General features: G+C 41.8%; 1 protein-coding gene across 1 annotated transcript in view; it reads right to left on the reverse strand.

Annotated features, from left to right (window-relative positions):
* ANK3 (ankyrin 3) overlaps window positions 1-15,617 on the reverse strand; it is a 305,329-nt gene that overhangs the window by 49,919 nt on the left and 239,793 nt on the right. Inside the window, exons 29-32 of the mRNA XM_045025319.1 lie at window positions 6,273-6,484; window positions 4,027-4,234; window positions 3,273-3,369; window positions 1,367-1,595 (exon numbers count right to left, since the gene is read on the reverse strand). Of these exons, the coding sequence (XP_044881254.1) occupies window positions 1,367-1,595; window positions 3,273-3,369; window positions 4,027-4,234; window positions 6,273-6,484 (746 nt within the window). The remainder of the gene's footprint in view (window positions 1-1,366; window positions 1,596-3,272; window positions 3,370-4,026; window positions 4,235-6,272; window positions 6,485-15,617) is intronic.

The raw sequence follows: 15,617 nt of genomic DNA on the forward strand, positions 1-15,617 counted from the left end.
GTGCAGCTGATTAATTAAAACTATTTTTAAACATTCTAATTACTAAAGTTATTTTTTAAAAATATAGCTCCAATTCAATAGATATGGATATCTTTATAATTAGCTACATCATAGGATTCTCTGAGGGAAAAGTGTATATTACATGATTTTTCACAAGAAACGCCCTTTGCCTCAAAAATCCCAAACAAACCAGCCAACTGCGTGCTGGAGATCTCTATGTGGACAAGGAGGGAGGAATTCTAACCCACCAAGCTATGAACCAGGAGTGCAGCTGCCATAGGAACTAGGGATGCAGGTGAGGGGAAGGCATGCTGCAACACCCCCTGACTTGAAGTGGTTTCTATTATATACAGTGTTTACAGTTTAGTTCATTGGCTCTCAGCACCCCTGGCGGCTGCTCTACAGCAGCTACTCCAGAGTCCTTTGCATTACCTCCCCACTCCCAATAGGCAGGAAGACTGGAGGACCTATGTAAAGATGGTTTCTCAAGTCCTGTCCCTTTATCCTGCTTAGTGCACTTCCAAAGAGTTTCTTCACACAGCCTCACTGTCAGAGGTGAAAAGAAGCTGGTCCGGTCCAGTACGGCATACCAGCAAGAGCCGGTACACAGCCTACCATAACTGCAGGGGGCAGCTTCCCCAGGCGGACAATTTAAAAGGGCCCTGGGCTCCCGGCAGCAGACAGAGCCCTGAGCCCTTTAAATCACCACCAGAGCCCCAGGGCTCCTAGTCGTCACCGCAGCTACAGCTACCATGGGGCTCTGGCAGCGATTTCAAGGTCCTGGGGCTCCCGGCTGCCACTACTGCAGTCCCGGGCCCTTTAAATTGCCATCGGAGCCCCGGGATAGGGGTAGTGGCAGTGGCCAGGAGCCCCAGGCCCTTTAAATCGCTGCCAGAGCCCCGCTGCTGAAGCCCCATGGTTGTGGTAGCTGCGGCAGCAGCCAGGAGCTCCGGGCCCTTTAAGTCGCTGCCAGAGCCCCGGGGCTCCCGGCTGCCACCACAGCTACCACTACCATGGGGTTCCAGCGGTGATTTAAAGGGCCTGGGGCTCCCAGCCACTGCTACCACAGCTGGAGCCCAGAGACCTTTAAATCTCTGGTTTAAAGGGCCTCGGGATTTAAAGGCCCCACCCCTTCCACCTAAGGGACCCCCTGCTGCCCGCTCATGACCCCAGCCCTGCGGTAAATCCCTTAATTACTTTCACCCCTGCTCACTGTGAGCCTTCATATAGCTGGCTTATAGTGGTTGTGGACCTCTTTTGTGAGATCCTGACACCCTGCCTGCTCTTGTAGAGTGGAACTAGAGCATAGATTCTCTACACTCCAGAGAAAGGGAATAATCTGAGCTGCTGTAAATATGAAATATACCTCGATATCTTTACTTCTTGCAACTTCTTCAAAATTCTCTTGTTGCTCCAAAGTTTTGTCCACTTTATCATCAGTCATGCAGAAGCAACGCAAATTAGATTCCACGGGGTCATTCATTTTGGCAAATATCACAAACTTGGCCATATAAGGAACACATATTAATTCCCTATAAAGCTGTGTGGCAAGGCCGACAGTTTCTAGTACCTGATGGCAGTCTGCAAGCCAAAATCTGAAATAGAAAAGACAACAGGAGTTTGTTTCACAAACCACTGGCCAAAACTTTATAAAGAAACTCTGTTACATCAGCAAAGAACAACTGTGGTCTCTGCTAATGGTGATGGGCCAGAATGGAGATTACTTTTCAGGGAAGGCAAAGAGAAATCATTGTGTTCATTGGCTTCCATGATTCCCCGGCCATTTTGGATGAATGCAGTTTCTGAAAATTTCCCATTGGCAAAGGCAGAGCTTTCCTTACAGTGCTTTAGATGAGTGAAAGTGAGGTGGTCTGGGTTGGTGGAATTTGCATCTTTGGGTGATCCTTTGTTGGTGTCTCCTGTAATTGCTCATTCTGAGTACCCTTCAGGCCAAACCTGGGTAGACGGTGTGATTTTTGTGGCTAAGTGCCATCTAAATTGTATCTTGCATTGTACCTCTGTGAGGTCCACCAGTACCCATATCTAATCTTCATTAAAATAAACTGTCAGCCGCACTCAGAGTGAGATGGGAGGCCATATTGAATAATGTACAGCCAAATCCATGGTCTGCGGTATAGAAAACTCATGATACATAAATTGCATATGCAAGAAAGGAGGCTTGCTACAGGACAGATATTATATTGTCTCCTTCTCTGATTAAGTTTTGGAGCATGGTGACAATTAGTACACCCACAAGTTAGGGACGTTAGGGGGGCAGAGGAAGACATTTTTCCACAGTATAAAAGAGCTTGTTATGTATGTAACAATCCCTCAAATGAAACACTTTTATATAAACTTGGTTTGCAGTCTTTGGTTTGTATTTGCTGTTTGTTGGCCATCCAAAGGTTGATTGCAACTCAGCAGTCCGGGAACTTGTGAACCACTGTCACGTAAATGTTCAAAACCGGCACAGAGAAAGAGGGATTATTTTCCTTTCCTGACAGATGATTTGTGTGGGAAATTTCCCAGGGTATAGTTCATGCTGTCCCAGAGAGCAAGAAAGGATGTGCAGAAACATTATTTATTATAACAAGTGTGGCAGTGACTGCTATAGTGAGGATGCATGAGAGTTTCCAGTTCTCCTGAGTTCAGTTGCTTGTAACTTTCAAAACCATTCACATTTTGGCCAAAGTTTTCCAGGCTTGGTTTCTGGGTGTAGCTAAACATAGCAGTATAATGAGAAATGTACTAAAGGTATGAAGGAGTGTTTGGGAGAGCAGCTCTGTACTTTGTAAATGTTATACAAAAAGCCTGTATGGTATTGTATTGTAATTTTAGAGAAACAGTATGTGAAAACTGCCATTAAAGACTGCAGAGCTAAGGTTTCACATGCAGTCTGAACCATGGCGTTTCCTAAACATGGAATGCTTAGCTGTGCAACATTAATGTCCTATCAAAACAGCTTTTCTTTTCTGAAATAATATGTACAAACTCCAACAGTTTGCTAAGCCTGTGAACTAACAATAAAAGACAGTGATACTAAGCTATTTTTGCTATTAAAAATAGTACAGCAAGTTATTGGGCCAAATCATCAGCTGGTATAAGTCAATACAGTCAACAGAGCTACTCCAATTTTCACCAGCTAAGGATCTGACCTTTTATTTCTTTATCAACCTTATTTAAGAATCATGGAAAGCTGCGGGGAAAAACCCTATTTTTCCTATGTAAGGAAACAAATAATTGGGTCTGTTTGGTATTTTGCATTCCCATACCTGGCTGAAACGTTGGTCGTGAAAGAAACACAGTCATTTACAAACGTCAATGGAGTGGTTCCTGTGATATCTTCCCACTGAGCAGGTGAAGTCCCTCCTGTGAAAATAAGTCACACGTAAATCATAAACAATTTTATTTTAAAAACCAAACATGTACCATGAATCTTCAAGCTTTTTTTTAAACGGATTGCAGAAGAACACTTCCACACTGAGTTCTTTTGCTTCACATGTAAACAGAAGTTACTATTGCTCTCATACATCTGAATAGTAATATAATACATACATATCTGAAACTGATTCTAATGTAGAAAGATACACATTCTACTCATGTTACATTCTGGGTAACATCCTGGCCCAACTGAACTTAGTGGCTAGACTCTCACTGCAATCAATAGGATCAGGACTGCATCCATATTGGATTTTTATCTATATGTATGCTGTTGTCAATGGAAAGATTCTTCATATTGAACACTTAATAAAATGTCATAAAATGTTTGTTGCTGTAAAGTTTCCTCTAACGTGGATAATGACACAAGGCCAAAGTCAAGGCCCACTGACTCAGTGGCAGTCTTTCCAACGACTTCCATGGGCTTTGCATCAGGCATTTGAGTACTATTTTTAATCCTACTGGTTTCAATACTTGAAACTATCAATGGCTTTCCTCACTGGAAAGCTATATTTGAAATGTATAACAAATGAATGTGGATGCATTATTGTTATAGTAACCTTTGCAAAGAGTAGATTCTTGCCTAACCTGTAATGCTACATAAAAGTCGAAGGCTAGGTGTGGTGTCTCCTTTGTATCCATTGGTCACACCTTCTCCTGAAGGGGGTGGCACAGGAATTGTCATTGTTATAGGTTTATGAAATTTTCTTCTTCTTGGTTCCACAGTGACAATGGGGCTGAAAGTTGCTTTGTTTCCGAGGATTTTTTTGACAATCTCATCTGGAACTGGTTGAGCCTGTCAACATAGAGAAGGAATTTCATATCTTGAGATAAAAATCTGTGTTAGCCCACCAGAATTCTTCCAAAATGAGAACTCAATTCTTTTTATTTTCTGTTTGTCCTGTTTTACTTATTCCTTGGCCTTCTTAAAATGTGCCTTTCCTGGGGCTCTATCTACACAGTAATCATTAATGCACCAAATTACAGTGAGAAAAGCAACACAATTCTTGCATCACTTCTGAACTAAAGTTCAACCAAAAAGTAGCAGAAATCTCATAAGAAATCTGTTCTTCAATTTCAAGTCTAATTTCTAGAACAAATAAGTTAGGATAAATTTTGAATCAGACATTTTGGATGCTTTTATGAATCAAATTGTTTCATTACTTTTCCCGAAAGTTTCTCACTGGACAACAGGGCACTGATTTGTTACCTGTTCCATTATCCAACTGCACTATATGGTGATCTGAAAAGATGATGGTTAAAATGTTTCACCAGCACAAGTTCCGAGCAAAGCAATCTAAAACTAAGCTCTTATTTAATGAACCCACCAAATCAACTGGACAAATAATTTGTTGTGAAAAATGCCAACACCCCCCAATAAATGATAATTAGCAGAAACCAGCAAGAGGAAGATTTCTCTAGATTCTGTGCTCCATTTTAAAGGAAGCTTTAAACCACCTCTGCAGACTCCCCACAGATGCATATGGAATGCTCTGCAGCCCAGAGTAGATATAGTCTTAAGCACTACAGCCTCTCCCATCCCCAAGCATAGCCCTGTGCTATAGGGGACAGCAAAGTGCTATGTACACTAGCCATAGGTTGATCTTCTGCCACAGAAATTCTCTCGGGGCCCACTGCAGCTTCCTTACAACTTACATGCAGAGCTCCTGGCTGGGGTGGAGAGTTGGTGCTACAAGGATTTAGATTAATAGATTCCAAGGCCAGAAGGGACCATTGTGATCATCTAGTCTGACTTTCTGTATAACACAGGCCATAGAACTGACCCAAAATAATTCCTAGAGCAAATCTTTTAGAAAAACATTTACTCTTGATTTTAAAATTGTCAGTGATGGAGAGTCCACCACAATGCTTGGTAAACTGTTCCACTAGTTAATTATGCTCACCGTTAAAAATTTACACCTTATTTCTAGTCTGAATTTGTCTTTCTCTGTTAGACTGAAAAGCCCATGATCAAATATTGATTCCCCATGTAGATACTTATAGACCGCGATCAAGTCACTCCTTAACCTTCTTTGTTCACCTAAATAGATTGAGCTCCTTGAGTCTATTACTATAAGGCATGTTTTCTAATCCCTTAATCATTCTCGTGGCACTTCTCCAAAGACTCTCCAATTTGTCAACATCCTTCTTGAATTGTGGGCATCAGAATTGGACACAGTATTTTAGAACTGGTTGCACCAATGCCAAATATAGATGTAAAATAACCTCTCTATTCTTACTTGAGATTCCCCTTTATGCATCCAAGAATCACTTTAGTCCTGTTGGCCTCAGCATTGCACTGGAAGCTCATGTTCAGTGAATATTCACCAACACCCCCAAATCTTTTTCAGAGTCATTGCTTTCAGGACAGAATCCATCGTCATGTAAATATGGCCTACATTCGTTGTTCCTAGATGTATACATGTACATTTAGCTGTATTAACACACAAAAGGGTAGGAAGGATGGATGCTGGTGCTACTGGCATGGGGGTAGGTGGCTGGTGCTATGAAGATAGATAAACAGAACGTGGGAGCCACTTCCTCTGCCACAATGCTGAGCATGGTGTGGGTGGTGGAACAGCTCCCAGACTAGTTGGTGAGATAGAAGCAGGGCAGGTAGCAGCCCCAACCCCAGTCCCAGTAGGAGGTGGGGTGCAGGAGCCCTGTGTGGTGGGTTTAGGAGCCCTGTGTCCTAGTCACCACAGGCTTTACCAGCTCTCAGTCAGTGATGTCACCTACTAGACATATCCTTGTGACTCATTCACCCCACAGATTAAAAATTGCAGCTCTAGATTCTGCATATTAAAATGACTATTGTAGGTGTGGTCTATTACCTGGAGGCCAACTCGAATTCTTTTGGTTAGAGCACCCTCTGGGAAGGATGCTTGGACATGAGGCACAGTTGTACTGCTCAAAACACCTCCCTCAGGACCAATCTGGTTACTTTCTTGCTTAATTCGTGAAACCACTGCAAAGTACTGAGGAAAATCCTTCGTGATGATTCTACAGATACGCTTCTTCTCTAGTTCCTCAGCACTATCCAGCTCTGTGGGGAAAAATACATTAAAATATTCACATATAATATATCTGCAAATACTGTACATAAATATTTAAGAGTGCACAGCTTTATTCTGTATTGTGGAAAAGCTGAATTCCACACCAGACTCAAAAGTCCAAGAAGGCTTTTTTAAATAGAAGAACAAATGGGTTTTGATTGTTTTATTTTTAACATTTGTGTGAATTTGATGTTCCTGACAATGAGATCATCAAACTCTTTTTCACTTGTCACTCAGGTGAAGGAAGGCTCAGGGTCTTTCGGGCCAGGCCATTAGAATGCATCCCCTTGCCCTGATATCATAGGTGTGCCCCAACATCAAAAATGCAAAAAGTCATGGTCAGTCCATAACACTGGACTAATTTCCAATTGTCTAACTTCCAATTCCTGCCCAAACAGCTCTAGAGAGTGACTAGCTATGTAATTTGAGACAGTAACCACCTGGGATAGTCTCACGGTTGTCATAGCAGCCAATAAATCCTGAGCTAATTCTAACACTTGTTATCCACATAGGCACTGAAGTCACTCTGCACTGATTGCCAGTCTAAGGCCTTGTCTATGCTAAAGGGAAAAGTTGATCTAAACTACGCAATTTGAGTTACATGAATAGCATAACTCAAATTGATGTAACTTAGATCTTTTTACCACGGGGTCCACACTATACGATGTCGACAGGAGATGCTCTCCCATCGACTCCCCTTACTCTTTTTGATCCGGTGGATACAGGAGTCAAGGGGAGAGTGATCAGTGGTTCATTTAGCGGGTCTTCACTCAATGCATCAATCGCCGGAGTGTCAATCCTCAGGTAAGTGGACCCCTTAGTGCCTCCAGTGACAAGATGAGGAATTTTATCAGCTCATGCAGAGACTTTGCAGTGCTATGGAGTGATTGCCACATTAGAACTAGTCCCAACTTAACCCAAATCCAACACTCACATGTTTTAATATAACGTGGGAAAGCACATTACGTAACATAATGGAGGAAAAGGAGAAGTTTTCCTGCACTGGTCATCTAACGAATGAGTAGTAAACTTATGAACTTAGAAATAAGTGTAATTTAAATCACATTGTCAATAGTATACATATATGCTGCAAGATGCATGTGTCTGGGCACTCTCTGGCGAGGCTCCCAACATGCTCTTATGCTGGGAAGAGAATCAGTAGAATCACTTACTGGTCACTTTGGTCAATTTTAAGGCTGCATTGTATTGCTGGAGTAGTGCAAAGCAGCCTCATCGGGAAAAGGATTTGGCCTATAATACCTATCATGTGTGCTGGTGAAATCTCTGTGGTAAGTTGCAGAATCATGTGATAAACTGTATTTATCAGGCATCTTTTACCATGTTACCTGCACTCTGCCTACTAATCAATCAGAACAGTTATCATATTTCAAAAGAAAAACAAGTTACCATATACAGTATTTCTTGCTTTCCCCCAAAATGTAGAATTTCCACCAAAAATTTACTTTGAGCTTAGTGGCAGGACAGAAATTATTCAGTCCTGAACCAATGGCAGGTTTAAGGTGCAATAAAAGCCTTACACCACCAGTAGGGGGCTTTTATAGGGTAGTTTATAAGGAGCTATGTTCCTTTTTTGTACCTGTAAGAGTGACTATAATTCCAAAATAATTAAAATCTAAATGCTAAAAAGATGTTATTCCTTTTCAAAGATGTATGTGATAATCTGGATAAACTGCACTTGGCATTGCTCTAGAGCAGGAGTGGGCAAACTACGGCCCGGGGGCCGCATCCGGCCCTTCAGACATTTTAATCCAGCCCTCGAGCTCCTGCCGGGGAGCAGGATCCAGGGCTTGCCCCGCTCCGTGCAGCTCCCGGAAGCAGCAGCATGCCCCCGCCACAAGCCCTGCCCCCACAGCTCCCATTGGCGGGGAACCACGACCAATGGGAGCTGCAGGGGCAGTGCCTGCAGATGGGGTAGTGCGCAGAGCCGCCTGGCCACACTTCTGCGTAGGAGCCGGATAGGGGACATGCGTCTGCTTCCAGGAGCTGCTTGAGGTAGCACCACCCAGAGCCTGAGCGCCGACCCCCTCCAGCACCCTAACCCCCTACCCCAGCCCTGATCCCTCTCCTCGGTACTACTGTCCTGCACCCCAGAGCCCACACCAGTCAGCTGGAGCCCTAACCTTCCCACCCGCACCCCAATCCCCTGCCCCAGTCCGGAGCCCCCTCCCGCACACTGAACTCCCTCATTTCTGGCCCCACCCCAGAGCTCGCACCCTTGGCCGGAGCCCTCACCTCCTCCTGCACCCCAAACCCCAATTTCATGAGCATTCATGGCCCGCCATATAATTTCCATACCCAGATGTGGCCCTCAGGCCAAAAAGTTTGCCCACCCCTGCTCTAGAGTATGTCAGGCTAACAGGCAAGGATAGCATTTGTTCCACTATGCCAGCTTCCATTAATGCTGACTCAGAGATTATATCTGGAGTCCTCTAATGAAACAAGCTTTCTGCCTGCAGCTTCTGGGAATAATGGCTTGAGTAGGGTGGAGGGACACTCCTAAGCCACCTCTGACTCTCATAAACCAATCACATAAAAATGTAGATCTGGCAAAAGAGATTTAATGAAATAGGGGAAATTAGTCCTCGGAGAGGTCACATTTCCTAAACACACCTTGATCATGAATTTTATATGTTAAGATCACCATCACATTAGTCCTGCACATCTAGAAATAGTACCATTTTCCTTAATTAATTAATTGAATTGAATTCCTTTTCACTTATGTAATACCCTTCATTCAATGATCTCAAAACACTTTATTAAAAAGGAGAGTATTATCCCCATTTTACAGAAGAGAAGGGAAGCAAAGCAAAACATAAGAGAGGTTAAGTAATTTTCCTTTGATCACACAGCAAGTCAGTGGTAGAACTGGGAACAGAACCCAGAGGTCCTTGACTCCCAAACTTTTCCATTAACCACTACACCTAAGTATCTCCTATTGCTGTCAATCTTCCTTAAGATACAGATGTGAGTAAATCTGTGTACCTTCTTTCGTACAAATTTTCTAAATACAGCACATACCTATTGCAGTTGCAGTTATCTGTCTGCCTTGCTCTGGGAAAAGCAGATAGGAACAAATAATACTGACTCAGAGATACATTTTGACACATCGACTTTAAGTATTCTCCATTTGATCTCTGAATCATAAGCCTGGTCTAAACACAGGTGACCTGTTTCCATCATTTCTCCACTGGCAAACTGCTTTGCCATTACAACATTTGCTTTTCTACACAGAAAGGTTCTAGGGTAGGTCATCAGCACTGAAAACTAGGTCAACCTCTCTTTCCTCATCACAGTCATTATTAGGTTATGCTAAGGACAGAGCCTATAAAGCAATTTTTTTCAGAGAAGTCTCTTATCGCTCTTCTCTCATTGTGACATGGCAGCATTGCACTTGTCCATCAGAGTGCTCTATCTAGTAATGCACTTTTCTCTGCGATCAGTGTTTGTCTCCCTGCTATAGTATATGCATGAAGTGGGAGAGGGGGGTGTGAGATATGCTAGGAGGGGGACGCAGGAATTGGGGATCAGCACTGGCCACAGTGGAAATGAGAAACCATTAGTAGCGTTCCTAGAGTATTAGAAGGGGTACTAACAGCACAACCCTTCTGGGCCCCAAGCTCTGTGAGGGAAGGTTGTCACTCCTGCTGCCAAGGGGACTGGGGAGTTTCCTCCCTGTCTAGTCCCAGTGCAAGTGAAGGAGATAGGCCCAGCCTACAGAGCATGCTTGGAATGCAAGGTCCCAAGCAAGAGCTTGCTTTCACTGGGTAAAGGGGCAGCCCTGAGTACTAAATGTTTAGTTTAAAAAAAAAAATCTATGTGAGGAAGAAAGGGCCAAGTGTAAGGAAGGGAAGAAGGGAGAAAAAGAAGAGATAAGAAAAAGGAAACATTAGGGGAAGTGGAGCGAGAGAGTGATGGCAATAGCTAAATACAAAAGTGGGGAGAGGATGATGGGAGTGAGAAACAAGACAAAGATGGAGGGGGGAAAGGATGCAAAACCTCCCAGGAAAATCCCTCCCAGAATGAGGGCTGCCACTGGAGTTTTACGTGATAGAGGAGGCCCAAATCACCTCTTCCAAGGTAGGAAAAGAGCTCAGATTGACTGGTTCAGAGTCAGGGAGGGAGATCATATCTGGTTTTGCACATGTGAATAACAGCGCTAAGATAGTGTGGATCAAATTAATCCTTGGTCTAACTACTTTAGTTATGTTTACATAAGTTTCCTCCAACTAAAATTAGGATCAGAGAAAAGAAATCATCATCTTAATGGTTATTGTCCCCAGCTTCAAGGGCTTTTTATGTGTTCCAGTACCCGATTTCCCTCCCCATTGCCCAATGTCATGCGTTAATGGGATTTCTACTGCAGCTGGCCATTCATAAATTGAACAGCTTTCACATTTTGCATCTCTATTTGTCCAATATAGAGGACCAGCAAATGCGTAGGTTATGGCAAAAGCCATCATGGTGGAAATACAGGGGAGTCAAGGATGAGAAAATACCGACTACTGCTCCTTATTTCAACCATTTACACATTGTGACCCACTCAAAGTGATACAAGTAACTGGGAAATGTCACCTTGAAAATCAACAGGCTTTGTTATGGTTTTGTTGTTTATGTGTATGCAGAATGTCTTTCATTATCATGCACAAAAAGAATTTGATATCTCTATGTACAAAAACTGTATTATATTTAGATGTTTTCATTTGATTTCCAGGAAACAATGGAAAAATCATTGCAGCATGAGCCGTGGTGGTATTTTAAACCTCAGGTAAGGAACTGGATTCACATTGGTTTGATCAGTAGTTTCACAGACCTACATATGAAACACAAAACAAAACAAACAAAAACCCCCAGCAATAAACCAGCCTCCCTTTTCAAAGTATAATTTAAATTTGCAATTACATTGTAGGCACAAGTATTTGTGTGCTCACTATCTGATGTACAAGTGCACGTCAGTTGATTAGCTACCCAAACAAGATTGGTTGTGCCCAAAATTTGTTTAGAGACACAAAAATTTTGTAAGTGCAACAAATATGGGTACAAATTGCACCTGCAAAAAAATAGCCCAGCTGAAAAAATTAGCTATCACAACTTCAGCAGAGAAATTAAGAGAAAGTAGCACTTGTGGCATACAGGTGAAATCTGACCCATTTCCATTAACTGTCTTTGACCACCCACGAAACCAAAAGCAATATACTGATTATTATTCAAGTATATGTTTAATACCTCCAAGTATTATCTACTGGTTCTAAATTATTTTGAGCCTGATAGCTAGGTTCCCCAGTAGATGGTGCTATTTCCAGTAAATAACAGCACACTTTCATTTACAGTATTAGCAATGGCGAGATAATGATGGAAGATTTCTATCAATCCTGACTAGGTAAACAGCAAAAAGATAAATAGACTGGATCTTTGAAAGACAGTATATTATGGAGTTAGGCATATAATGTGACTTTTCAGTCTTTATTACACAGGTCAAAAGGAACAAGTGAATGGGGAAGGACACATACTATCCAGTTACATGATTAACAGAAACGTGAACAATTCCAGAGAGTATCTGTCTTTTGAGTTGGTTGCAAAACTTCTTTGTAAAGATGATAATGACCTTCTGGAAGTGACAGATCACTTCACTGACACTTATTTCTTTATCATTTACTTTCTATTTTGATTAGAAATGGGCTCTAGCCTCAGAGTTCACACCTGGATCCAAACATCCTCCAAGGGCAGGGGCGTTGAGATTCAGGGGTTTGTTTCAGACAGATCTCTAATTCGGAGGTGTGTTTTTGTTATTAACCAGTAAATTGTTAATATAAATGAAATCATCACTTTTCATACCACTTTATGTAAGAGCTTTTATATCACAGATGAGGGATCATTTAACTGTAACAAACCCAGTGTTAACTTCTGAATGGAGAAGAATTAAGCTAGCATGAACAAAACAGCAACAACAAATCAAGGCTCTGGGGGAATGTCTTCAGTATTTTTTTCCCCCTCTATCTCAAAACTGAATGTCTTGATTTTTAAATGTCTTCATTTTTTCTGTAAGAGCAGCAAAGAATCCTGTGGCACCTTATAGACTAACAGATGTTTTGCAGCATGAGCTTTCATGGGTGAATACCCACTTCGTCTCTTGCATCCGACGAAGTGGGTATTCACCCACGAAAGCTCATGCTGCAAAACGTCTGTTAGTCTATAAGGTGCCACAGGATTCTTTGCTGCTTTTACAGATCCAGACTAACATGGCTACCCCTCTGATGCTTCATTTTTTCTGTGGCTTGGGATTTGAGGTGGCAAAAGATTTTCACTCCAAAGGAATAACATTGCATTCATTGTACGCTCTGTAATGCCATGCATATGTGTGTGACCCTCTAGTGGCTGGATCCCAGAAAGGGAAAGAGTACTGCAATCACTAACAGCTAAGAAAGATTCTTCCTTGGTTCTAACTGTAGAAGCTTATGTTTTTCGAGCTAAGGAATTAGGGCTGTACTCCCAGATCCCCATAGAGGGTTATAATTTATGCAGAAATTCTCTCTGTACTCTGCAACACATCAATTTATAACATCATGCACTTTGTGGAGAATTTTTGTAAATACCATATATGTTGCAATTTGGAGTATTATAGATGCATTTTGCACCCAATCTTACTTTTCTCCTACACTCCAAATGAAGTCAGTGGGCATGTGGGAAGAGCAAAGAATGCAGAATCAAGCTGCGGATCAATACATTTTATCTGGACTTCCTACCTAACTATTAAGAACAGAGAAGCACAATGCAAAGGAGTACAACAGAGCTTCTTCTGCTAAATTGTGAATCATTATATGCCACATAACATCTCAGGGAGGGGGAGGGAGTTCTTGCACTGGGTGCTGCCTTCATTCAATCAATCCCAGTTCATTTCGTACACATACTGTATAGTGCTGGGACTGCATACATTATTTTGTCGGCTTCACTGAATTTAAGTACCTTTATATTATGAAATAGATTACATTTTTGGCACAGTATTTGCAGTGCCTTTGCCACAATGCCTCATAAATTCTGATACACTTATTTAAAAATAAACAGTCACAGAAATTATCTGCATAACACCCAGCTCTTTGCTGTGCACTTTCAAAGCAGAAACTCATTTGGCTATTCCCCATCCCCAGTATCCAGGAAACCAGTCAAAATACGCATCCAAACATCCAGGAAACCAACCACAACACTGTCACATTTTTCTCCTTAATTTCTGCTTTCTTTGTTACTCAAGTTCGCCTACTCAACAAAGAAAACCCTTTACTGAAGCAGAGGCTTCATACAGGTTACATTTGCTGCTGCCCTCTACAGTCTGCTACTACAATCTCTACAATTATTGTACAATCTGCTACTAATGACTTTACGCTTTCACCTAACTACAACTGTGCCCAAACAGACTGTGACTTTCTATAAAAAAATTTAAGCCAAAAATTATACACAGAATCATGGGATACTTTATGCATGTTCAGATATGAAAAGCTGTAGCAGCGCAATATCAGCAAAAGTTATATAAAAGATTTGATAATATGAAAAGTATAGTTAAAAACTTACTTTGCCCCAGGAAATACTTGAAAATGATTTAAGAAACTTCCTCCTATGGCAAAATTGAGATTGACTAATATTTGGATGTTAAACAGCAATCTCTATCACAGTTAGAGACAATAGCATTAGCACTGCCTGAAAGAGTCCACAAAACTCATGCTTTTTGGTGTCATAAACATATTCAAAACTGAAACGTATGAAAAGAAAATATGTTGAAAGCCTCTCCCATCTCTATTGCCATGGAGCCAGTCTGTGCTCTTCGCACAAACTCCTGAATGTAGGAAGTTTTAATTTATTTATTTTAGATGCTTTTAAGAAAACAATAACTTAGTCAAGGGATTTCATATCTACTCTTTAAGAACTCAGTGGAAACCCTTCAGCAATAGTTTCCACATAATCTGAAGAGAATCTTGGACATGTGGATATATCATTGAAGTCTTATGGATATATTTGGTGTCACACAGAATATAGTGTTATGAGGGTGGTTTGTCTGAGTACAGAAAAATAATACTTAGTTTTCTTTTTCTAACAGAACATGCATTTGGAAATGATTTAAGGGGAAATAATTAAAAACAAAGTACAGAAGGATGTGATGACATACTGAACTACAGACATTTCATTTTTATGTAGATCTGGGTGAATAATTTGTAGTAAATAATTTAGTCACCAAATACAGTGTTTTTCTGTTAAAATTATCTATCCATCAGTTTAAGATTTTCACTAACTTTTCACTTTTCAGAATTTATTTGCTGAAGACTTCCAGTGAATAATTCTTGGGTCTATAGATTAGTTGTGAGTAGTTCCTTGAAAGTATTCAAGCCCTGAAAGTAGGGGGAGAAGCTGGGTAATGATATCTTCCTACAGAAACCAGGAAGTCCAGCCCACAGACCAACCTCAGGTAACCCAGTGGCACACCCTTATGGGGCCAGGAGGAAATGGGTTACTAAGTTTAAAATCTAATGAATTTTGAGGTTTCAGGCCTTGTGGGTTCCAGCTGTGTAAATACCTGCACATATTGAAAGGACACTGCATAGATACACGTCTGGATTAAGGCACAGACATAACAGGCAAATACCCAGAGCCCTGCTCTTGGTGTCACATGACAACTTAAGTATCTGAGCTTTCCTTCTTAAAAAAGTGTGTTTCTAGTCCTCATGATTGTGAGGAGCACCTGACATGGGTGATCTCTGCTTGAAGCTGCAGACATTTGAAACAAGTGTTCTGCAGGGTGTGAACTACCTCTATTCTTTCAATGGGTTAACTCTGCTACCAGCTTCTCGAGAGCCCCCACCACCACCATGCCAGCTGGGGACTGTGGGTGGGTGGGTCCTCATTGCCACCACCCCATCATGGCTTTCCTGCAGTTGTGTTAGCAGGGCGCCCTTCAAACAGAGTCCTCTGCTGAATTAGGTACAGGCTGAGTCTTCTCTTCCTCAGGAATGACCACAGCCCACCTCCAGATAGAGAGTGAGCAATGTCTTAACAGAGCAGCAGGCCCAGTCTTCCTAAGGAGGTGTGGTGATGCTCAGAAGAGAGTCTGTGTGGGTGCTT

The sequence above is a fragment of the Mauremys mutica genome, chromosome 7 (genome assembly GCF_020497125.1).
Source record: "Mauremys mutica isolate MM-2020 ecotype Southern chromosome 7, ASM2049712v1, whole genome shotgun sequence".
In the NCBI taxonomy this organism is placed as follows: Eukaryota; Metazoa; Chordata; order Testudines; family Geoemydidae; genus Mauremys; species Mauremys mutica.